General features: G+C 42.0%; 1 protein-coding gene across 4 annotated transcripts in view; it reads right to left on the reverse strand.

The window, feature by feature from the left end:
- Nucleotides 1-24,918, reverse strand: part of myo9b (myosin IXb) — a 40,327-nt gene that overhangs the window by 13,121 nt on the left and 2,288 nt on the right. For 3 of the 4 annotated variants that reach the window (XM_010891163.3, XM_010891180.3, XM_010891172.3), the window contains exons 3-25: nt 14,139-14,233; nt 13,607-13,669; nt 12,703-12,802; nt 12,319-12,419; nt 10,920-11,043; nt 10,668-10,757; nt 10,140-10,256; nt 9,267-9,401; nt 8,965-9,086; nt 8,614-8,755; nt 7,545-7,734; nt 7,243-7,321; nt 6,743-6,835; nt 6,486-6,525; nt 6,216-6,338; nt 3,933-4,013; nt 3,564-3,797; nt 3,274-3,423; nt 2,753-2,910; nt 2,328-2,660; nt 1,321-1,506; nt 1,068-1,152; nt 250-456 (exon numbers count right to left, since the gene is read on the reverse strand). In XM_010891163.3, coding sequence (XP_010889465.2) covers nt 250-456; nt 1,068-1,152; nt 1,321-1,506; nt 2,328-2,660; nt 2,753-2,910; nt 3,274-3,423; nt 3,564-3,797; nt 3,933-4,013; nt 6,216-6,338; nt 6,486-6,525; nt 6,743-6,835; nt 7,243-7,321; nt 7,545-7,734; nt 8,614-8,755; nt 8,965-9,086; nt 9,267-9,401; nt 10,140-10,256; nt 10,668-10,757; nt 10,920-11,043; nt 12,319-12,419; nt 12,703-12,802; nt 13,607-13,669; nt 14,139-14,233 — 3,048 coding nt within the window. The remainder of the gene's footprint in view (nt 1-249; nt 457-1,067; nt 1,153-1,320; nt 1,507-2,327; nt 2,661-2,752; nt 2,911-3,273; nt 3,424-3,563; nt 3,798-3,932; nt 4,014-6,215; nt 6,339-6,485; nt 6,526-6,742; nt 6,836-7,242; nt 7,322-7,544; nt 7,735-8,613; nt 8,756-8,964; nt 9,087-9,266; nt 9,402-10,139; nt 10,257-10,667; nt 10,758-10,919; nt 11,044-12,318; nt 12,420-12,702; nt 12,803-13,606; nt 13,670-14,138; nt 14,234-24,918) is intronic. The other variant, XM_010891191.3, reaches the window with a different exon arrangement.

Here is a 24,918-nt window from a genome sequence, read left to right on the forward strand (position 1 = left end):
AAGCCCCTGTGGTTAAAACCTTTGACTAGCGACTTGTTTCGCCGGGTTTTTCCCAGCATGAAGAAGAGAAGCCATATTATGTAGACACTGTAGAAGATGGAGGACCCAGCCATCTGGGCTGTAGGTTGCAGAGAGGGGAGACCTTGTCGTAACATGCACAAAGCCTGCAGTACAAGCACAGCAACACAGCCAGTCAGCGTGCAGAGCCAGGGCTTGTATTAGCTTTCATTCAGTCAGACCGGTTGGTACCTGGACCCCAGGTTTGCGTAGACGGAGGTCAACTGCTGATTGGCTGAACTGGCCCATGTCACTGACCGCCAGTGCAGGGCTCATCGGGGGGAGGGGGAAGCTCCAACACTCGCCCTCTTGGGACCCCCCGAGATTAAAATACAGCCCACTGCGGGCATTGGCTAACCGCCGCTTGTGATTGGCCCGCTTGGGGGACGGCAACCTGACCTACGATGGCCAGGAAAGGTCAAGATGCACAGGTGAAATAACGCGAGGGATATGCCCCTCACGGTCCCAGGGTTGTGTTCAGAAGGAATGAAACAGGGAAAACCTTATGGAACCACAGGAGACGGTTAACACAACTTGGCAATGATTCTGAATTGTCTTTCTTAACCTTCTGAAATGTTTTCCAGCTTCATGTCTACTGATTCATCGACGTATGTCAACCACAAAATCACCGGATTAGGACATACAGTAACAAAACCTATTATGAATGTCACATTTGCCTGGCTACCCAAACGTCCTGCTCTGACCACACCTCATGCACAAGACTTTCGTTTTCTTCGAAACATTTTGAAAATATTTCATTGACTTCGATACTTTTCGGTTTGAGGTTATCCAATCAGTGATTTCTTTTCTTTGGACCACACCCCTCATGTGGACATCAATTTAATGACAGCAATGAAATATTCGTGACCTGAAATGTAGCAAACATTGGTGCAGCAGAATATTTAAGTTTGAGTTGTCAGGCAAAACGTCACACTATGAATTAATAGTAGTACAGTTCAGTGCAGTAAATCAGCAACACATAGCCACGGTGAATTAAAAAATAGCGTTACCTCAGTATTGGAGGGAGAGCTGTCAGAGCTTGATACTGAGCTGATCCTAGACAAATTGTCCAGTGAGATGGACATCCCTTGGTTTCTGAGTTAACACAGAGAAATATACCAACTGTAAACACTGTCAGAATTCAATAGATTTTTTTTTTGTTGGTCAAGCCATAAACGCCAACATAGCGGCTGACATAGCGGCTGACACAGCTTTTATTTGTTACTACACCACTCGACACAAAACGATCATAACACGACATACTTCAGCAAACCATCCACGCGTTTATTAATGGGCTGCTGGACCTCGGGGCTGGACAATTCTGGACTTGCTCCCCCACTCCTGCTCTCCTTCCACTTTTTTGCATTCTCCTTGATGTCCTTCAAGTGGGAGTAGCGCTCCAAGGTGCCGGTGGGGCGGGAGGGGCTGGTTGACTTCCCCTCTTCGTCCCTGTTAATTAAATTAATATGAACTGGATTCAAACAGTGCTTTAACGACAAGCAACACACTTTGCATTGAATATTAAAGGGGCATATTTTGCCACTGCTCTATTTTACAATATATAGTATGTCTGTAAGTATGGTATAAGCACATCACGTGGCCCATTGAAATTGTGTATTTCCTAACCTGACGCATATACGAGTACTTTTCCTTGGTACAAACTGCCCATATATTTTTCGGTTATAAGCAAACTACAATATCCAGCGATTTCATAGCTTTTTTTAATCATCAGAAGAAGCCTTTGTTTCCCAGTTTTAAACAAAACGAGCTACTTAATTTGCTCCCAAATCTGTAAAAACGAGTACTGCCCCCATTTTGAAAAGCCTATCATTGAAGGTGAGAACAGAGCTGCCATCAGGCTTCAGTCTTAATAATTCCAGAAGGAAACTGCCAGCCTGGCTATTGTGCAATGTTGTGGCCCATTAGAACATTGTTGAGGCAAATCCAATCCAATCAGCAAAACACAAAAGCCAGAGAAATTGCTACAGAAACAAGACTTCATTTCTAGATCAGACAGCTGGCTCATTCAGCCCACAATGTCATTGGTTGAACTTCCACGGTGAGAAATTTCAAAAATACTGCTGTGTATAACTGTCCAAAATACCTCTGATCATTAATTTTCCCTTCAACAGATCAATCATTTCTAGTAAGTATTAAAAAAGGGATTACTTTGCATTTTAAATGGTCAGTAGAGTTACCCACTCAGGGGACTCACTACACATCGGCCGTCAAAGTGTAGAGGTTAAGGGACTGGATGAATCATACAGAACCTGCCAGCCTTGGAGTCCATGGGAAAGGAGAGAGGTCTGTTAAGAGAAGGTGGCGAGCCTCTTCCGTCTCTCTTATCAGACTCTTTGTTCGGGTCAGCCTCCTCTTCGTTAACCTTTGGTTTAGGCCTAGGTGTCCTGCTGGGGCTGTGATCCACATTGTACTGCTTCTTCAGCTCCCTCCTCTCCTGACTCCTCCGGCGCTCCATGAGGTGTTTGGCTGGTGGCTTGGGAGAGGGCTTTGGGGAAGTCTTGGGCTTGGGTGGCAGCTTGGGTGGTGTCTGGGCCTTTACAGGGAGCTGGGGAGGTGTGGGGTTTTCTTCCTCAGCCTTGGAGCTAGAAGTCGGGTCAGAAATATACCATGGTCAGAACTTTGACGTTTAATGTTATACAACTGTCCATTTATGGAAAAAAGCTATTCTTAGTACCGGCTTTTAACTTGTTTGTTTTTGAGCAGTTCTTGCATCTTCTGGACGCTATTCCTCTTCCTCAGGTAGTCCGTCCTCTTCTGAGAACCCCGCCATGCTACCTGGATCACTGTTGCTGCCCGGCATCGGTTGCCAGCAAGGAAGGCCCGCCAACATCGCTATAGGAGAACACTAACGTTATTGTCCTTGGGAGGGAAGGTTGATAGTCTAACTACCACAAAGGCGTTAAACATGTAGACTACGACAAATAAGGAGCAGGTTATTTAGCATGTGGTCCTGTTAGCCCCTCAGAGCTTTGTTGGGTAAGGACACACAACTGATGATGGTATTCTCCTAATGCCTAGCCTTAAGCTGCACCAAAATGAATATCAATCTTATCCTAACACACAGGAGCACAACACTCACAGAGCTCTCTGGAAATTCCCAAATGCTGTGTTTTATTTTTACCAGAGCTAGGACAGGTCCCTGTGAAGTTTCAACGATTGCTATATGATTATGGTATCTGCCATATGGGTATAAACCTGTATTCTGATGGCGGCATCTTTCTTGTATAGGAAGTTATTCCTGACAAGACAGGCTCTAAACCAGCGCTGCAAGATGATGATGTTCCGCATCACTTCCTGGTTCACAGCATCCTGGAGACGCTGCCTCTCCTTGTCCTTCAGGAACACCTGGGACAAAGGACCACATGGATGGTTGGACAACTTTGCCTTTCCAATCAAATATCCCACGTTTTATTTTGTCCACTCAAAATGTAGTCTGGTATTGCCACATGTCCTGTAAGACAGAATCAAGGTCTCACGACAGCTACCTTGGTTTTCCCAATCTGGTATGTGCCCTGTCTGAGGCCCATATTCTGTAACAGCTTAGCGATATCCTCTGGTGCTGCAGTGGCCCCTTTAGGCAGCAGCACTTTGAACTTCTCCAGGAACTCCTTGAAGGTGAACTTGGCACTGTAGCCAGACTTCCTGACGCGGACCGTCTCCAACATGCCTGTGTACCTCAGCTGCTGTAGCACCAAGGCATCATCAAACACCATCTCCTTCTACAAGAAACACCCAGGAGCACACGCGTCCAGCAGCATCGGTGAGAGGTCAAAGATAAATACAGAATGTGAGACACTCTGGAAATAAGAGTCTGCTAAATGACCAAAAATGGAAAACGTCATCGCTCCATTCACCTTCTCAGCATTGGATCGGATACAGCGAATGAAGAAAGGCTCTGCTCTCCCCACAGTCTCCAGCAGCTTATTCAGAGACGCCTACAGAACAAAATTACTGTACTTTACACCAGTCAGTGGCATAGATGTATATGTAACAGATGCGTAGGGCACGGGTGGGCCTGACAAATCACCCCCTCACCTGGGGAGACGCCCCCCCACACAAATTAGATGAAGCGACACAAATATAAAATATGATTATACTTTTGCATGTAGACCTGAAATTACATTTATATCTCCTTGAGGTTATAGGCTATGGTTTTGTTGTGTATATATATATGTGTGTGTGTGTATTAAGCAGGCCATGTGAAATGCAATAGCTTCTGATAACTGATTTTTTGGTCAGCCACATTAGGGGTGAAATGGTGGGTGTGCATGAGGGCTGTAGTAGTTAGCCTATGATTATGACACAATAAGTCCAATATATGACTTTAGGTTTTCAGTTTCAGCCCAGCCAAATGTCTGCACGCCCACCTACCAATGCATTCCTGGCTACACTCCTGGTGTGTGTGTGTGTGTGTAGACACCTACAGAACAATTTGACAAACCAGTGTGCTGTAACAAATGTGTGAGTTTAATGTAGTTTTTATTTCTATTCACCTGAATGGTTAAATGTGTCCATGTGTTTGACTGGTACTGTATAATAAACCTTCAAAGCACACTCAAAATAACTATTTTGCAAACAAATTCAATAAGCTACGGTATCATTCTAGCCTGATTTTAATATGAAACAAATATAGAAATTACCCTACATTGACTCTATATAGCTACTAGATACAATTAACTGTAGCAAAAAGCTTATATTATCTACTGGGTACGACCACACCATTAAAGTTCTTTCATTCACACTGGGACAATTGACAATTCCAGATGTACAATATAAAGACAAGTAAAGAACTATTAATGCCACATGTTACACAACCCTGAAATGTTTGATTATAAAGCTGAAAGATTATGGAATAAACAGAGTTCCTCAAGACAAGAAATATGAGTCATAAAATAAGCTCTTCAAATTTAGGAATAACATAGCCTACTCTCCATCAGAGCGCAAAATACTATAAAAGGGTCTACAATTCTCCCCCCCCCAATTCCCTTAATACCTCCTGCTAGCATCCAAATAGATACATCCTCTATCCTGCCCTCAGCAGCTCCCAAAGGAGGCAAATAAACTGTTGCCAGACCAAAATTAGCCTCCAATAGCAACAACTGGTTAACTGATCATTAGCAAATGAGACATTTTTGAGTATTGAGAAAATGGATTTAAAAAAAGATAGGGCTGTACTCATTAAAAAGCCTGGGAAAATAAGTCATCCTGGTTATCCTGCAATGTTCTGACCAATAGGAACACTGCTGAGACAAAATTCAATGGCTCTACTGAACAAGGATGACCATCTGGCTCCCACTAGTGTGATTAAGCAATCAGTGGCCACAAAAATGTCTGTGGTGCATAATCATGTCTGAAACACCTCCAAAGACACATAATTATCTAGGAAGATAGAAGAAAAAAATACTGTTTAATGGTGGATTTGTCTTTCAAACGTCCCATTTCACTAACCGTCCCATTTTCACAACACTTACCATATGTTTAAGAAAGTACTATATGTGCTTTAAGTTCACACGAGGGAACAGACCTTTAAGGGAGAAAATCCCTGCAACAGTACATCTCAACTACAGTAACCTTCACAGAACAATCAGAGCACAACCTCCAGAACTCAGAAAAGAGCCAACAGAGAAAGGAACCAACCAGTGACAACAGACGTTACTCAGAGAAGAACAAGAGCAAAGAAAGACTCAGCGAGCAGCACACCACCAGCTGAAGGACTCCAGCCATCTCTTCCCATTTGTTCTCCTCCGTGCCAGAACTCATTCATTCTAGGTACATCTTTGAATCTTAAGAGCTATTATGAAAGTGTGTCCTTACAAAAACTAATTTTCGTGCCCTAAGAACTTTGACTGTTGCTCCGTGGCGTAATATTCTCACCGTACACACAACTACACATGTGATCCCCGTGCATGTGACTAATAAAATAAAGCTGTAACTTGTCAGTTTCCTAACAGTAAGAGCATGCACCGCTGAGGATCCACTCCCAGGAGAGACTTTGTGGTGGTGGTGACTCACTGCCTAGCCAATACTCCGACCATCTCTCATAGGAGGTCGCAGGGATGTGTGTGTGTGTGTGTGCGCGCCTGTTTATGTATGTGTGTATAATGCAATGTGTGTTAGTGTTTGTTGGGGGAGCAGACCTGGAACTGAGCGCTGATACTAGGTGGTTTCTTCCTCTGGTGTGGGTGAAGTACAGCGCGGGTTGTGTGGTCGTAAAGCGTCAGGCCTACTATGTGCTTCAGGGACTGGGAGTTGATCAGGTTCTGCGGGACAAGGCACAATAAATCAATGAATCGGCGGACCGACCAACCGATCCTCCTACTTAGAAACGACAAATAGAACTTGCATCATTACAAACATGTGAACCAGAAAGTACAGATGTAATATAATGGCATCTCATAATTCATTACCTTGGGAATGAGCTGCTTGTGCTTGCTGGTCTTGATCTTCCTTTGGGGAGAAAGACAGAGATGGTGGTGAACTGGATATAAAGGCAAGATGGAAGACTATTATTATGTACTGTTTATATGGCTTTGATAATGGTGATTACTCAGGCTAGCCTGCAGCAAAGATTCCTCTGAAAAACACAGAAGTTCACAATACACGGTTCAGTGAGCAACATTCAGTCAAAAACCTGTCTGCGGCTTTTTCCCACCAGCCAACTTACTTCCTGCTCTCGAAGCTGGTGAAGATGTCCTCGAACACTTCCACAGGGTTGTCGTCAGACCGATCAAACGAGAAGTCCAGCATGGAGCTGTAGCTGTAGACGAAATGTTTGTTTGAAGGTATGGCGGTGAAATGACCACGTTCATGACTGTATTCTGAGATGGCTTTGCGCTCCAACAGTCATCCACAATATCTGTGCATGCGCACAATTTCAATGAATGCTGGTACAGTGGAGAAGATGTGCATCTCGATTAAACGTTGTTCGTTGTTGTGAAAACTGACACCGCAAGCTGTTTACTTTCTGTATCAACGTTGGTTGGACCGAGTATGCCTTTAATCTGATGTGTTTCGGTTTAGCTGGAACAAAAACGTGCACCCACATGGTTTTATCCACTCTATTGATAAAACCAATTCCCTATTTTGTCTTCTAAGGTGATAAATACTCTGCTATACTGCTGCAACTATAACAGATGAGTTCCAGACTCATCCCTCTCCTTTTACCTGGACAGTCTCAGAAGAGCCAAGCTGCATCTTCTCTTCACTTCCCCGATGGAGTTTGAAGACGTGCGTTTGGGAAGACCTGTGGAACACAAAGGCCTCATCATGCTACATAGAGTGACAGAATCATTACCTCATTCATTACTGGACATGAAAAAACATTAAAACCTACCGGCCGACTAAACCTATAGGCTAGTTATATGCTACGAAAAGACGCAGATAATCTTCCCTTGTGCAGCCAGCTCACACAAAATAAAAACCCACCTGAAATGTCCACGAAGGACGATAACTGAAGAAACGCCTACCTGTGGCTGCTCGGGTGCGCCCAACGCTGTTAAAAGCCGCTATGATGCGTACAGTGGCTCGGAGGATGCCCCAGCGGAACACAGCCACTGGGTCCGACCCGATCAGCTGACGCATAAAGGCCAGCTCACTGCTACGAAGCAACGCCACAATGTCCGGACGCATGTGGTCGGTGTTCTTCTTCCGGAAGTCCTAATGAAGTTCCGTAAAGAGGAAGAGGAGTTTGGGGAGGCAAAGAGAGGAATGTCGAGAGATGGCGGGGTAGAGACAAGGGGAGGAAAAAAGAGAGGACAATAAAAATGGGAAAGGGGCAGTTAACTGTGACAGCATAGACAATTAACGAAGGGAATATGGCAACTTATTAAACCTTGTGAATATGGCAACATCTTTGGTTCTGACCATTCAAGGAAAAGCAAGAAACATTAATTTAAATAATTTATCTACATGACTTATATAATAATGTATTCATTCTTTCTACAAAGAATTGAGCTGATGCCTGACTAGTGATGTGCAGGCCATTACCATTTATTTTAAGCTACAATGCAATGGTGCTGAAATGCCCATTCAAAATAGGCTACACAGACTGCATGTGGGTGTCCTGTCCTGCTGCCGATAAAGGCATTTGTCATTAAAAAAACAACCTTATTTCAACAACACAAAATATTTTGCATCTCTGTAATTTTTATAGAGAGAAAGCCCCATGAAAGGCAAAAGGAGTGTCATTCTTCACCAGCATGAATCCCATTGTGATGAAAACAGCCCCCCCCCCCCCCTTTTCGCAATTTAAATTCCGAAGCCAGATAGTAGCTGATGATGACAAGTAAGGGTTAACATTATATAAATAGAATGAATAGAATATGACTGGACCCTCTAACCATGGCAACTTGGCTGGTGAATTCCGAGGTGACACTTGCAATGGCTGCCTGGTATTGTGGTCCAAGAATTTCCATGTTCATTCAAATGTTGCTAACTGATATGCCTCATACAGTAGAATGTATTTGTTTTAAGTACAGTGAAGTTGATCAAATCACACACTTCCTGCTTATACTTCCTGGTTTTACTGTGCTCTACCTGGATCTGGTATTGGACCATCCCTGCAAAGTGGTGGATAATGAAGGCAGGTTTCATCACTGGGGTGGAGATGAAGTATGGGTTGTTTTGATGCTGCTTCTTGAACTTGCCCAACAGAGTGTCATCTGTGGCTTGAGGTAGACTAAGGTCACAAAAACTTAGTTAAGTAAAAACAACAAGGGAAGATGACCAGTAAGCATATATTTAATTCTCAATTTCCCGCAGCTCATCGCTGATGAAGATATGGAACTACCGTCTACTGAGATACAGATGAGACAGACGTTCCTCATCACATGAGCGGACTAGAAAGACTTTGGGCCCTGGTTGTAGTTTCAGACCCTTGGCACGTACTTGCTCTCCTCATCCAGGAGGCTGAAAAGTCCGGTAGGTTTCTGGCTGATCAGCTGGATACAGCCCAGGTTGTCTGTGTACTCTACTGTTCTCCAGCAGATCCCCTCTGCCTTGTACTCCTCCTGGAATGAAGGAGTAAACGCATTTGAGGTTGAATCGATGGACAGTTAAACAAAGATACGGACACATGCTTCATTTTTCCAGATCTGAAACATTTCAAAAGATCAGGCATCCTTCTCCTCCAATGAGAATAACTAGTTTCTATACTATTATCAGGTCTAATGAAAGGCCCTAGTACTCACCTGTTCCAGGCTGAAAATGTGCTGGTTGAAGTAATAATGTAGCTTCTCATTGGCATAGTTGATACAGAACTGTTCAAAGCTATTTGTCCGGAAGTCCTCAAAACCAAATATATCCAGGATACCTATGGACAAACACTAAAAAAACAATACATCTTTGTATTTTAATTACCATATCAGAGTTGAGGATTATTTAGCTCCATTACAATATGTTTCACTATATAGCAGTGTTTTTGTAATCACATTTACATTAGCAGATGCCCTTTTCAGAGGAACTTAAGTGCATACATTTTCATATTCCACAAAAACATGCTGTTGCATGTTCTTACTACTTATTACCGCTATAGTTTTTAACATGGAGGAAGCCTTTCATACCATTCCATTTTTGTAGGCTGGCTAAGGAGATTTTCTCTGAGTGTTTTATAGCCTGCTTCTCTACATCCTCAGAATACCATCCTTTGTCTCGGCTTCTATCAGGAATACCCCAAGGCTCAATTCTAGGATCCATACACTTAACTCAGTCTACATTACCAACATAGCTCAGAGAGTAGGCAGCACTCTCATCCATTTATTCACATGATAGTCTGATACACAGTTGAGCCCCACTTCAATAATGCTTTCTTCATATCCTGGAATAACAGTCTTCCCTTAAAGTTGCTTGGTACACCTCCTAAATGAAAGCCACAGGAATCGGTCTAAAGAATGTCATGCTGTATTGCTACGACGTTGTGTAGCCGCCATATTTTTGAGGTCCCTCGTTTCTAAGTGTTGTGGTTTCATGAATGGAAGTAAAATACACAGACTGTGGCTTTAAAGCTATAGTTGAAGGGTTCTGTTTCATTGTGTTAGGTGTAGCACAGTGAGTGTTTGTCTTACAGAGACAGACTCCTCCATGTCTCGTCTGTTGAGTAGAGCGTGGTTGATGTGCAGGACAATCCAATCAAACAGAGAGCTGTACAGGGTCTTGGCCATTGAGTCCCGAGCAGTAATGGCCTAGGAGGGACCATGACAGCTATGGTTACCTCATTGATAAGACAACAACAGGAGAAGAACAACTACAGGAAACGACAGTTACAGCCTATCTATGACAGTAAGACAAAAAAATATATCAATCGATCACATTTATTTCATAAAGACTTTTATATCAGCAGTTGTCACAAAATGCTTTTCCAGATTCCCAGCCTGAAGCCCCAAAGAGCAAGCAACAGCAACAACTAAAGCGCAGTGGTTATATTGAACAACAGGAACAAAAAAACAACAACAAAAAACAACCAATCACAACAATGGAACAACCAGGAAGACCAAGTTAATGGGACTCTATATTATCAGGACACTAAACTGAGTGTTTTACGACTCCATGGACAGACAGAATATAACAGATCTGTAGTGAGAACCCTGGCCTACCTCTTTGAGAGTGTAGTGTAGAACTAGTGTGTCGTTGGCTGTTTTTTGTTTCCGCTCAGTCAAAGCCTGCACCAGCAACTCCTGTTTGACCTAGAAACACAGAGCAGAATGTCAGTCAACATGGTGTGTATGTATTCCTCTATTTGAGCATGTAAGACAATAACGACAGTGACTGAATTAACTGGCAATAAATTAATTGACTGATTACTGTGAGCAGGTGATACAACAACGATTTTTGATTGATTAAGCAACCTTTAGCAGGTGAGACAGGGTGGAGAGGATTTCTTCTGGTCCCGCCTTCAGCCTCTGTCCATCTTCTGACTGGCTGTAAGTCACGTTGCCCAGGTACAGGATAGCGGAGAGCACAGAGAATATCCTGGATAACAAAAAAGTTTGTGTGGAATTACCGCCTATTTCAATTAGGCACCCCAACCTGCAGATCCATTCACATAATGCTACCATATAATTACATTGATGATAAAAAAAAGTTTCCCACCAGTGGTGTAACGAAGTTCTACTGTTCTTCCTAGCAAGCACTTCAAACCCTACGGCCATGAGGGGATGTCTACAGCTGTACTAACAGGCTCTAACCTGCTTCAGCTAACAGAGGTGGACCATTGGGGCTGTAATGTTCCACACAAATTGTTGAAGTCCAGTGAAGTGTGAAGATGGTGGAAACTTGAGACCTGACACAAAGGGACTTTTACACTAGAGAGAGAGCGTTGATTTATTTTACATAAATCATTTACGTGAGGTTTTGGTTTACATTGGACAGTAAGACCACGAGCCGAGAGAGGCTTATGGGTTGGAATTGAGGGTTACGTCCGAACAGTAAACTGACAAGCTCCTCCTCATTGTCTTTTCAAAGGCTTCATAATTTGTCTGATAAAGAAGAAAATGTATGGGGCAAATGTTCCTCTTCTGCAACCATCTTTGACAATGAGCCAAGTACAAATGTAGCCCATTTGAACGTGATATAGATAACATAACTCCCAAATAAATAATGTCTGTCACAAGAAGATTTTAATTAAGGACGTTTTGATCATAATTATTATTTCAGCAAGCCACACGAGACGTCCTAAATGTTACAACATATAACTTCAGGTTCATTTCTAGACTGGGATGAGGAAGTAAAACTTGCATTTGCTAAATCCTGTTTTGCCATCATTTATCTAAAGGTGATTGTTTCACTACACAGATACTTTTCCGGATGTATTATTTCAATAGAACAGGATGTATTGTATAAAAGAAGCTTTGACTTCATTTTCACTTCTTGAAATTGAAAACAGCACTTCTCAAACTTTCATGTGATCTCGTTACACTGCAATGGGGTGGACCCCTTTAAAAAAAAAAGTTGTGAAAATCATCTTGTTTCTAGATAAAAAAATGTGTTGTTACCTTTGGGAAAAGGATCCTAAGATCAACCGCTACGTTGTTCGTAGCCATCTTACTCTGTATGGTCTTTGTCTCTCAGTCGCGCCTTATCTCACTACGTTTCTCTCTTCACTCTCCTTCCTCTGTCCCCCTCTTCCTTATCCCAGTCAATGCTGTTGTTCTTTACCTCCCTCTCACTCGCCCATCTATTCTCTTCCTCTCTTTCTGATACTCGGTCTCTCCCACTAGATGTTCACCCTAAAGTACCCATGCGTACTGATTCCTAGTGGGCGGCAGGAATCCCACCATCTCCATGGCCTGATGAAGCTTCTTAAATTCATGTCGGAGATCCTCAGCATCTTCTAAATGCAGGTTCTCCTGAGGATAGTGACACAACATTTATTGACTTTTTTTTTTTTAAAACATCTACAAAGACAGGCAGAAAACAAAACATATTAGGACAGGTATGCTTTTATGTACTACATAGCATCAATAATAGGTCAGATGAAAAAATAGTGCACTTCATGGAATTCTATACATATACTCACATTTGACAGGACTGATTTCTATGCGAACAGCATTTCCACCGGGAAACGTCCCTGACAGACACTGTTTATGTCTGTACGCCTGTTTCACTGTGTATGTGTCCGTGGGTGTTTACCTGTTGGAGGTAGGCGTAGTCTTCAGGCTGTAGCAGGCGGAACTCTGTCTGCTCCTCAGGGGATGCCCCCACCAGCAGGTAGTAGAACACATGGTAGTTCCTGGTGGTCAAGGGTCAGAGGTCACACTTGAGAACAGTGTTAATTCTGGCAGCTTTGGCAGTTTCTGTCTTAATTCATTTCATAATTCCATTAGTTATTTCAAAATGTCATTAGTTAGTTTAAATAATTTCATTATTTTTTTTAAAAACATGGCAATTCTGAACAGTTTTAGTCTGATAATTTCTTTCTCCATTATATAATAAACGTGTACCTCTTAATGTGGAACAGATAGCCTTCTCCACCTAGACCAGGTGTCTTCCTACAGACTTATCAGGCAACATTGTAACCAAAGTTAACCAATGCTAACCATAACAAAAGACTGTGGGTGATTGATGAAGGCTGCGTGTGTTATGGGGAAGAACCACATGAATTCAGCTTGTGAAACGACTGAGTCATATTTTGCAAGGCACAAGGAGCGTCATGTCAAATGGTCTAGTCTCATCACTTTTGTGGTCAACCTCAATGAAAACTTGTGATAGTTATTGTCCTGGGCATTTCCCCCTCGTCATTGTCAATATGGATGAAGATGGATGTGCTTCCACAGCGCACTGGATAAGAGCATCTGCTACGATTCAAATGTTACATTTAAAGTATATTTCTCTGCGATGGCGATAGACTAAAAACATCTGTATTCACTTTGATGCTACCGTGACAAATGAAGAGCTTCGGTACAATTTCCTGTTTTTCTTTTAAAGAGACACGGTCGAGATCACCAGGGACAAGTCTTTTTTGTGTTAATCATTAATTGACTTGAATAGAGCAAACACATTCCAAACTGAGCCAGAGTGGTTATTCCATCCATACCTCTCACTCTTGTCTCTGAACACCAGTCGACACTTCTCCAGCAAATACTTCTCAATTACCGCCCTGCAAAGCAGAAAAGGGACATACATTAACAAACCAATACAATCCTAAAATGTTTTAATATTCTTTTTTTTTTGGGAGGAACTGGTATCCTTGACAAAAAAAAGAGTGGAAAGACAGGAGTTTTGTCTGAAAGAGGAGTGAGCTGGATTCTAATCCATGCTGCAGCATTAGATGATCAACAGAGGTCGTTGCTTTGACCTCTGGACGACCTGACGTAACAGAACCTCAAAGATTCGAATGTGGTTGCCATTGCGCCTTTGCCAACTCCTTTGCAGACACTGTCAAGCTCATTTTATGGTTGGCAATGGCATGGAAATTCCATGAAAAGTTGTCAAGAGAGCAGAAACTAACTGGCACCCAGGCAAACAGAAATACAGCAACACACTAAATGAACATTCTATATAGTTCTGTGTCGACGATGCTATCATGCAGTGACAGGTGTTACTGTAGCATTGTGATGAAAACACACCCTCTCACCACACCACTCTCCAAATAGTTGACTTGGATAAACTTCCCGAAGCGGCTAGAATTGTTGTTCTGTGCAGTCCTTGCGTTGCCAAATGCCTGTTTAGAAAGAGAGAGGGGACATTATTCATACTTCCATCAACTGATGAAAGTTTATAAAGGTTTTCTCATAAACACAAAAGATTTGCGCTGCTGTAAAAGGCAAGGCCCACATATCTTCACCGGGTGGATAATGTAAGTCGGTGGCTGTAATTCGTATATGTCAAGATGACTGAAGCATAGCTATAATATAATCTGTTGTTGACTAGATGACTGCGCGGTTTTTAGGCAGGTTGTGTTTAGTGTATGAGGACACTCACGACTGTTCTGTGAGACACATTAGAACCATGACACTCTATCATTCTGAGGAGATTGAAAGATTAAAACCTGTTACAGGGGCATTCCGCCATAGCCCTAACCGATAAGAGGACTACAGAGGCGTGTTGTAGGAAATGTACTGAGAATGAAATTGATGAGAAAGGCAACTAAGAGGGGAAGGGACAGTGAAGACTTTCTTATTCGATTGTGAGAAATAAATACAAATGTTCAAAATGTATTCCCCACATTGATCACACACAAAAAACAACTATTTCCACTCTGTTATTATTATTATTATTGCCACTGGTCTAATGATTTATATAAATATTTTGACAATGTATGTAAAATAACTTTCCAAGTAAATTTACAGTGGAACTGAATTGACAGAGACAGAATGAGAAGTGAAGTAGGCTTTTAAGCTCTGGTTAATAGAAAACAAGGGTTTCCTAGACCAGACTTGTGAGGAAACACCAAAGCAAAACATGTTGAAGAGTTTTTATTTCACACTTGCAGCACATGACAGAAAAGGATGTCTCTAAAGGAACACATTTATGTAGTTACCTTTCAAAGTCAAACTCAAAGTCTTTCGGTATTTGGGTTGCGTAGGAGATCCTGTCCTGACAGGCCAGGGCTTTGTCTGTATAGATGCCAGGGCAGGCATCTATACAGCCTCCACATGCACTATCATGCTGAACTTCCGGATCTATCGGGCTTTCTCTGGTAATATTGCCCCCCCCCCCAACCACCCACCCACCACACCCACAACATCCTAGCGTGTTAATATCACTGCCTGCTCCAGCCTGAGCAAGATCTTTCTCTCCAGACTGCAGTAACAACCACGACTTTATCTTCTTTCAGATGTTTCAGAAAAATATCTACCTTCCACCAAGAAATATGTTAACGTGAGCCAGGTAGATGAAGATCAGGGCTGGTCAGGTCCTGGCAGAGCCTGTCATGGCTTGTTGAGGTTTCTCCACCCAGCTTTCCCTTGCTTTCTTTTTCTCTCTCTTGAACTCATTCTTTCTCTTGCAGTCTCCCCCTGGCTTGTTGGCTCTGTTTCTTTTCTCTGTCTTGCTCTCTCTTTTGCTCAGTGCCTCTCTTGCCCTCTTTCTTTCTCTCACCCTTTTTGTTTTCACCCTTTTTTTTCTCACTCACTCTCTATTTCTGGTGTTCCCTCTAGCCAATGCCTCCCCAGAGCCTACACAACACAGCCTACACAACACAGCCTACACAACACAGCCTACACAACTCACATACCCCTAGGGAGTTGAGGGCCCGAGCAGAAAGGCACCCAACCCCTGTCTCGACCCCACCCTCACAGCGAAACCAGACACACTTTCAAGCCATTGTGATAAAAAAACAAGGAGTCATTGGCCTTTTATTTTGCCTTTTTCTTCCTTCTTCAGTTTTCTATTCACAACAATCTGTACGTCAAACCGGGAAATCAAAGTATGTCAAATTGCGAAATGTCAACCCTAAATATCCAGTTTCAATATGAAACGCTGTTTCAATTCCACATAAATGGGAAATACGATACACACGGGGGACATAAAAACTCCCTGTAAGTTAGTCATAATGAAACAAAAACACAGAAAATCAAGAATACGGCCCTATAAATAGAAACCTAGCTACAAGAAATCTAGCAAACAGCTCCTGCAGGTCTTGTGTGTCCACATGCAGTTAGCATTTGCATTGATGTTTTGTTTTAAATCCATCCCTACCATAGATCTCTGCTGGTATCTGCTGTGCTCCTGGGAGTGGCTTGAAGTTAAACCAGAGGACAAAACACCAGACACACAGAGAAAAGATTCAGCGCTAAATGGTCACTGCCTAAGGGTTGGCAGTAGGTTGACAGTGTAGAGCTTTGGATGGTTTTACTGTAGGTCTACACTTATCTACAACCATGTGAAGTGATTATTCTTCAGGAATGTTCTCAGCATTAGAGGGAATGGGGCCTAGAATCCTGCAATCATGGGTGTGAAGTCCATTGGGTCACCAAACGTTTCTCCCATAAACTAGTCTGTATTTACATAGCATCTTAGAGTAGGAATACCTCTCTATGATCACATTTGATACACAAAGGGAGCCTTAAGAAGGCAGGCCATGAGCCTCGAAGCTTCTTAGTTCAGACTACGGAGCAACAGAAAACGGTCAATGTAATTTCATCATGCACCCAACATTGTAATAGAATTATCCAGTATAATGCAGTTTTGGATTTTCATAATCTAATAAAGGCTAATGAAGACGGTAGTACATACATTTTAGTCATTTAGTAGTAGTAACTATCCTGTTTGGTTTTTCGTACTTCCTGACAAAAATACGAAACATTAATTTTCCTTGGAGAAAAAAAGAACAAATACACAATATATATATTTTTTAAGTTATTATATGAAGTTATCACACTGAAATAAACCAGGCAACGGTTATTAAAGAAGTCTACGGTTATTAAACAAGGTTACAGTTTTTAAACAAGGCTACAGTTATTAAACAAGGCTATGGTAATTAAACAAGGCTACGGTTATTAAACAAGGCTACGGTTATGAAACAAGTCTACGGTTATTAAACAAGGTTACAGTTATTAAACAAGGCTACGACAAGGCTACGGTTATTAAACAAGGCTACGGTTATTAAACAAGGTTACAGTTATTAAACAAGGCTACAGTTATTAAACAAGACTACGGTAATTAAACAAGGCTACGGTTATTAAACAAGGCTACAGTTATGAAACAAGACTACGACAAGGCTACGGTTATTAAACAAGGCTACAGTTATTAAACAAGGCTACGGTTATTAAACAAGGCTACGGTTATTAAACAAGGCTACGGTTATTAAACAAGGCTACGGTTATAAAACAAGGCTACGGTTATTAAACAAGGCTACGGTTATTAAACAAGGCTATGACAAGGCTACGGTTATTAAACAAGGTTACAGCCATTAAACAAGGCTACGGTTATTAAACAAGGCTACGGTTATTAAACAAGGTTACAGTTATTAAACAAGGCTACGACAAGGCTCTGGTTATTAAAGAAGGCTACGGTTATTAAACAAGGCTACAGTTATTAAATAAGTTTATGGTTAATAAACAAGGCTACGGTTATTAAACAAGGTTACAGTTATTAAACAAGGTTACAGTTATTAAACAAGGCTACAGTTATTAAATAAGTCTATGGTTAATAAACAAGGTTACAGTTATTTAACAAGGCTACGGTAATTAAACAAGGCTACGGTTATGAAACAAGGCTACGATTATGAAACAAGGCTACAGTTATGAAACAAGTCTACGGTTATTAAACAAGGCTACAGTTATTAAACAAGGTTACGGTTATTAAACAAGATTACGGTTATTAAACAAGATTACGGTTATTAAACAAGATTACGGTTATTAAACAAGGTTAGGGTTATTTTGTGACTAGAAATCCTTTGGTCAAAGTGAACCAAAATCAGTGATTGAGTAGTTCTGTCATCTACATGGAGGCCTTCTTTACCCCAATATCTAGTCTTGTTCAGCAGTAAGTGAACTGATTACAGACATAGAAACACACGCACACACACACGCAAGCATGCACGCACGCATACACACATCTTAAAAGATTCCATTTAATAATTTAAATATTTATTAACAATTTTTTCCCCTCAACAACTTCGCAACATCCAATTCAAAATAATGCTCTTGATTCATCGCAGCCATTTGCAGCATTCAGAAATGAAGACATGCTTCTTCTGATGCACATCTCACCAAGCCAATCTGCTTCTTAATAACTCTGCTAACCCAACAAGGAAATATTCACTGAGAACTCTACAGCTGAAGGAGAGAGCATGGCCACAGACGCCCTGCAGGGCCCTAACCACTAAACCAGTCAGTTTCCTTGTTCTCTCCCTGTGACACTGGGGTAAACTCTCTCTGCCAACAGGGGAGGGGCTTAATGGCAAACACAGGGAATAGGAGAGAGACACTAGCATATTGGGGGGGAAATTACAGAGCTGTAGGTCAGGAAACAGAGAAGAAACCTGTTTGACCTGTTCATTGAAATAAGAAAAGACTACCTGAAACAGCCTGCAATGCATATTGGGTAGGGATAAAGATAAAGAGCACTTTGCATGCTGGGTAGGGGTGGGAACAGGGTGCTCCAAGCCTGAGGTCGCGTCAGACCTGGGAAGAAACGACATGCTGCATCTGCTCAAACCTCTGAATCCCCTGACACTACAGTCCACATTCCAGAAGGCAAATAAAAAAGATGATGTGTAGCCTAGGCTTCCTCACAGCACCTTGGCAACCCCAAAACAGTAACTTAAATGTATATAAAAGTCAAGACCAAGTCAATCCATAAGAAATAATGTTGAAGTAGTGTGGCAGTCAGTAAAATAATATAAATGTAAGTGGCACACAGAGTTCTAGAGGGAACCGATGCTTCTCAAAGGGCCGTGATCCAGTAGATCAGAATTGCAACGAGGCAACTGCCAATTCACTAATCCAGCAATCGTCTTCCATCATAAATTAAAGAAGATCAGCCAGTAAGTCACAATTCACCCATGACACATTGCGGTTTTGATGTTCTCGATCACTGCCATTAACTAATATCAGTGAGTCACTGGAGTGGTTGTAATTTTCTGCACATTCTGTATCAATCCTGTACACCCACAGCAATTTGGACTGCACCGACTCAGATGACTGCTGATTAGTTAAAGTAAATTAATAACACGACGACAGTTGGGGAGGAAATGTTAGAATCAGTAAGGCCTCTGACGTTATTGATCATCACTTGATATTCCCTGCTATTACAATTTGATTGTTCACCCAGATAATGTTCTTCAATGGAAAGTTCTCTAACGTCAGGTATAGCGCTGGGTCCCTCCGAGAACTTACAACACTATTTGCTCGACAATTGTGACTGTAAGCCCCATACTTGAGTAGCTTCATCACGGATGTAAAATCGGCCCCTACCAGATGGCTCATACTCCCTCAGTAAGGCTACGCCCAGCCATGCGTTTATGTTGCAGGAAATAAGCTGCATTGAAAGCAGATTATAACCTATCAACAACTTTCCTCAATGGGCACCCAGGAGGGCTGTTAATCACAAACAGAAATCCTGCTGCATTGGTGAGAACTACATGTTGTAGTTGGTATTCACAAAAAGGCCCTAGTAGTGAGTCATGTTACGGTTGAATGACTGTCGCCGGTCTGTTGAGAGCTATAGAACAATGGATGAGTTGAACTATAGTATTGTGTCACAGTTTGATACGTGGGCCAACCTTTGTATATATTCCCCCGTGTGCTCATACCAACTGAATGTTCGGTTTTATTTATTTCATTCTATTAAAGTAAACGAGCACCTGTTGTTAATAAAGAATGTGACTTATAACATCTATTTTGTCCCAGACTTTAGCTGGCTACTTGATGAATAAAATTCACTACAAGGCAAAAGTATCTGGACACTTGCTTGGAATAAATTTCAATTTGGTCCCCCTTTTGGATGTGAGGTCAGGCACTGGTGTTGGGTGATTTGGTTAGAATTCTATTTTATCCCAAACGTGTTTGTTGTGCTTCAGGCCAGGGCTCTGTGCAAGCCACTCAAATTCCTCAACACCAATTTTAGCAGCTCCTTTCTGTATGGACCTCACATTGTGCAGAGGGGAATGGTCATGCTGAAACAGTAAAAAGCCTTCCCCAAATTGTTGCCGCAAAGCTGGAAGCACAGAGTGGTTAAGATTTCCCTTCACTGGAACTAAGGGGCATAGCTTAACCCTTGAAAAGCAGCCCCAGACCATTATTCTTCCTCCACCAAACATAACAGTAGGCACTATGCATTCTGTCTGACTGCTAGGTGGCCAAGTGTGAGTCATCCCTTCTGAGAATTTGTTTATACTGCTCCTAGCTGTATACCACTTGTGTGTGTGGCTCCTTGGCTACGGCAACACATTCCACGAAGAGCTGTGCGCCGATGCTGCTTGCAGAGGCAGTTTGGAACTCAGTAACGAGTGTTCCACTGAAGGACGTAACATCACATGCACACATAGTTTTGGGTCTTCAGTGAAGGAGACACTAATACAGGTCAGTGAAAAGACTGAAAATGTGAGTGTGTTTTCTGTAGGTCTCCACAGGAGAAGATCCAATATAATCCCAGTTAGATCAAATTTAAGGGCAGAACATTTAGAAGGCTTTCACTATCCACCTGTTTGTTAGTGATGTTTTAGTGTTTTGTGATATCTGCGTATAGATCTGAGGCCACAGATAAAAACCACAGATCTTAGTAAATGTTCTTGTATGTGTTTGTTTCCTACTTACATGCACAGTTTCCTGTCTGCCCCTAGACTGTAGTAATGCATTGTCAGTTGACTTCTCATCTGAAGTAAGTTCAACCAATGAGAAGCTCTACTGAACCCAGCATTTAGGGTAGAAACTATATTGTAAGTGTAAGAGCCATTATGGTCCACACATTATGGGTGAAAAGAAGAGCTCTGCATGAACCCTTTTTGTCATTAGAATTCCATTAGGAGCTTGACAGATATTTAATGGGCCTCATGAGCTGTCCTGAGTATAACCAACAGGTGTCCTGATAACACCAATGAAATAAAATTGGACAGAAATAAGCACAATGAATAGACATAGTATAAATTATATGATAAAATAATACACATTCTCTTTCTGTGATTGTACATCACACAATGACTGGAAATAAATGAACTATATAAGGAATATCAACAAAACTGCAAGAGTGAAAAGATAATAACAATAAAACAATTGGGAAAATAAAAGAGTGGATGCCAATTCAAATCTAAATCATATTGTCCAATAGTGATTATGACATGTCTTGCCCAGAATCCCCTGATACAGACTGCTGGTCAAGTGCATCTCTACCTGCTGTATCCTTTGGGAGTATCTGGACATATCTAATACAATTTCACATTGTTAAAATCATAATCTAAGTTCCACTTCAAATGTTAAGATGGGACTGTGACAGTTATTAATAAAAAGGTGTATAGCATACAAATCAGTCAAGTTGTTTTTATGTCTTAATCTTTTGTGAAGTCATGTAATTCAGTCTTAGAGTCTGTTTAATGTTTTTAAATGGACAAGAATTATGCCATCATATCAGATCCCCGCACAGGTTGTTTATACAGCTTTTCTTCACGTCAACATATGAAAACACCAGTACTGGATCAGTACTCAATATCAGGAGTTACTCAGGGGCCTGACTTGTCACAGCTATCGGCAATTCAAATCTGGCATTGATGCAACACCACTACTGTTTGTCAGAAGAAGACCAGTTTCCTCCAAAAATATTGTCTCCCTTGTTGAGGAGGCCAGAATTCCAAAAATAATTATCGTTTAAGTTTACATCAACTGAAGCCTTGATAAATCTGAAAGAGGAACCCAGTGTATGTTGCCCCCATGTACAGTATGGCAGCCATTTTTTTATCAAAGAAGATTGAATTTAGTCTCCAAAAACTACAGTTACTCAACTCATCCATGTCAAGAACCCAGCTGGGTGTCTTGCCAGAAGATGGTCTTTACTCTTATCTGAACAAGAGTTTTGACCATAGAAACCAGTACCAAGGAAAGTTCCAATGATGTTTGCAAACACTTGCCACTGATGTAGTCTTGTTGAGAGAATACTTTCTTCTGGCAAGATGTCCAAACAGCTTGAGGTAATTATAAGGCAGCTCTGGATGTGTCCCAACACGTTATGTCATCAGCAGGTGTCTTGATAACAGTAAAATGCAGTCACGCATGTTCCACATGTTCGTATTGAACTTTAGAAATTGACTTTTCTCAGCAGAATTTGCATTATTATATAAATGTTTATAAATTTCAGGCTAATAAAATTAACTGAAAACATGCTTTAGACTTGTTTCTATCAACCTAGAGCCTGTTTTGAGCGCAATATAGCGTTATGGAAAAAGGTGTTAACATTTGTAGGTGTGCAACATAATTAGTAAATTACTTTTTGCATAACATTCCAAAGATATTATGGTTAAAGTTAATGGTTTAATAACATAATAAAAATTCCATCATCAACCAGCATCATAAGTCCACTGCAGGATGACAAAATATCTGAACTTGGAGAGTACGTTTGGACCAAGGGAAACTTGCCAATGAGACAAACATTTTTAAAAGGCAGGTGTGAGAAGGGTAACTTCGTAGAACAGATTATAATCAGTTGATGCCACTGACTGAGAACCAGTTCCTGTAGAGCAGAGGTATTCAACTCTTACCCTACGAGGTCCGGAGCCAGCTGATTTTCTGTCCTACCTCATCATTAATGGCCCCCACCTGGTGTCCCAGGTCAAAATAAGTCCCTGATAACAGGGATGCAAAGGGAAAAAATGGAGTGGAATGGAATTCCAGAGTTACGTTTGAGGGCCATAGAGGATGATGCTAGTCCGATCTGAGTGGACAGGTTTGCCCACCAAAGTATTTCTCCTGCAAATATCTCTGTGATGATTAGCATATACGACCCAACCTCTTTCGGCTCCCTCCCCTTGAATAACTGTAATAACCAAATCAAGGTGGAATGCCCCTCATCATTGGATTGCACATACATTTTATGTAAGTAGGACGAGAGTAGAAGCGCAGATAATTTCCAATCAGATTCACAGGGTAACTATTGCAACCGAGGGTCCACACTATCTAAAGGGTAATTGCAACCTGAGGGACCCTAAGCTGTTCTTTTCATCACATTTGAGAGATTTCTACATGGAATTAGTTCCACAAGGAGCACGGGAATCGGCTTTGTCAGAAGGAGCACGGGAATCGGCTTTGTCAGAAGGAGCACAGGAATAGGCTTTGTCAGAAGGAGCACGGGAATAGGCTTTGTCAGAAGGAGCACGGGAATAGGCTTTGTCAGAAGGAGCACGGGAATAGGCTTTGTCAGAAGGAGCCCGGGAATAGGCTTTGTCAGAAGGAGCACGGGAATCGGCTATGTCAGAAGGAGCACGGGAATCGGCTTTGTCAGAAGGAGCACGGGAATCGGCTATGTCAGAAGGAGCACGGGAATCGGCTTTGTCAGAAGGAGCACGGGAATCGGCTTTCTCAGAAGGAGCACGAGAATAGGCTTTGTCAGAAGGAGCACGGGAATAGGCTATGTCAGAAGGAGCACGGGAATCGGCTATGTCAGAAGGAGCACGGGAATCGGCTATGTCAGAAGGAGCACGGGAATCGGCTATGTCAGAAGGAGCACGGGAATCGGCTATGTCAGAAGGAGCACGGGAATCGGCTTTGTCAGAAGGAGCACGGGAATCGGCTTTGTCAGAAGGAGCACGGGAATCGGCTTTGTCAGAAGGAGCACGGGAATCGGCTTTGTCAGAAGGAGCACGGGAATCGGCTATGTCAGAAGGAGCACGGGAATCGGCTTTGTCAGAAGGAGCACGGGAATCGGCTTTGTCAGAAGGAGCACGGGAATCGGCTTTGTCAGAAGGAGCACGGGAATCGGCTTTGTCAGAAGGAGCACGGGAATCGGCTTTGTCAGAAGGAGCACGGGAATCGGCTTTGTCAGAAGGAGCACGGGAATCGGCTTTGTCAGAAGGAGCACGGGAATCGGCTTTGCGTACAAAACAATACACTCTTTCGCATTAGAATGTGAACATAATCTATAACTGACAAGCCTGTTGTTAATGTCTGTCATTAATGTCTGTGATTAAAGTGAGTAGTCTCCAAGTCAAAGATTTGACCCTGTGGATTATGGTAACTCTAAATTTCTATTTCAATTTGTATTTACCAGACCAGAAAGCAAAGAAGACATTCATCACATCACATTCAGAACCTAGGCGCATTTAGGGACACAACAACAGGGTTTTTCCGGTCATGGTTTTTGTCACACATGTACATGAGATCTGTACTTTTATTTTGAAATAAACAGGCACACATTTCTAAAAATGCGTTTGTGCGTTGGCATTGTTGAGTATTGTGTGCAGACTAAAGGCAAAAAATATAAAGTTGATCAATTACCAATTAAGTCAGAACAGGCATGAATCCTTTCCGATATACTGGGCCCTATAAGGGTTCCCCTACATTTACAGGTCTAAAAACAAGCCACATGATCCATATCTTCGTCATTAATAAAGGTAACATCTGTGTAATCCGTGACATAAATATGTTGTAATACCAGGCTATTACAAAGCACACACTCACATTAAATCAACAGAGAGGCAACTTGAATGACTCAACCCCTTTCCTTATCTTGTGCCCTGTGCTCATGTAGTACCGTCTTAGTCTCAGACAGGGAGGCAGGGCTTAAGTGTTGGTAGCAGGTGTCCGGTCTCCTATCAGAAAGGCCAGGAGTTTTCCCCACCATGAGTCCTGACCAGACAGGCAACTTCAGAGACTTCATTAGGACCCACCATTCCTCATGTCCGAGTCATTATGTTAGGAAAACCTATCGGTGCTAACCCCGGGTTGGGCAACGGAAAACCAGACATAATAGTTGAGG

The sequence above is a fragment of the Esox lucius genome, chromosome 3 (assembly GCF_011004845.1).
Source record: "Esox lucius isolate fEsoLuc1 chromosome 3, fEsoLuc1.pri, whole genome shotgun sequence".
NCBI lineage: Eukaryota > Metazoa > Chordata > Actinopteri > Esociformes > Esocidae > Esox > Esox lucius.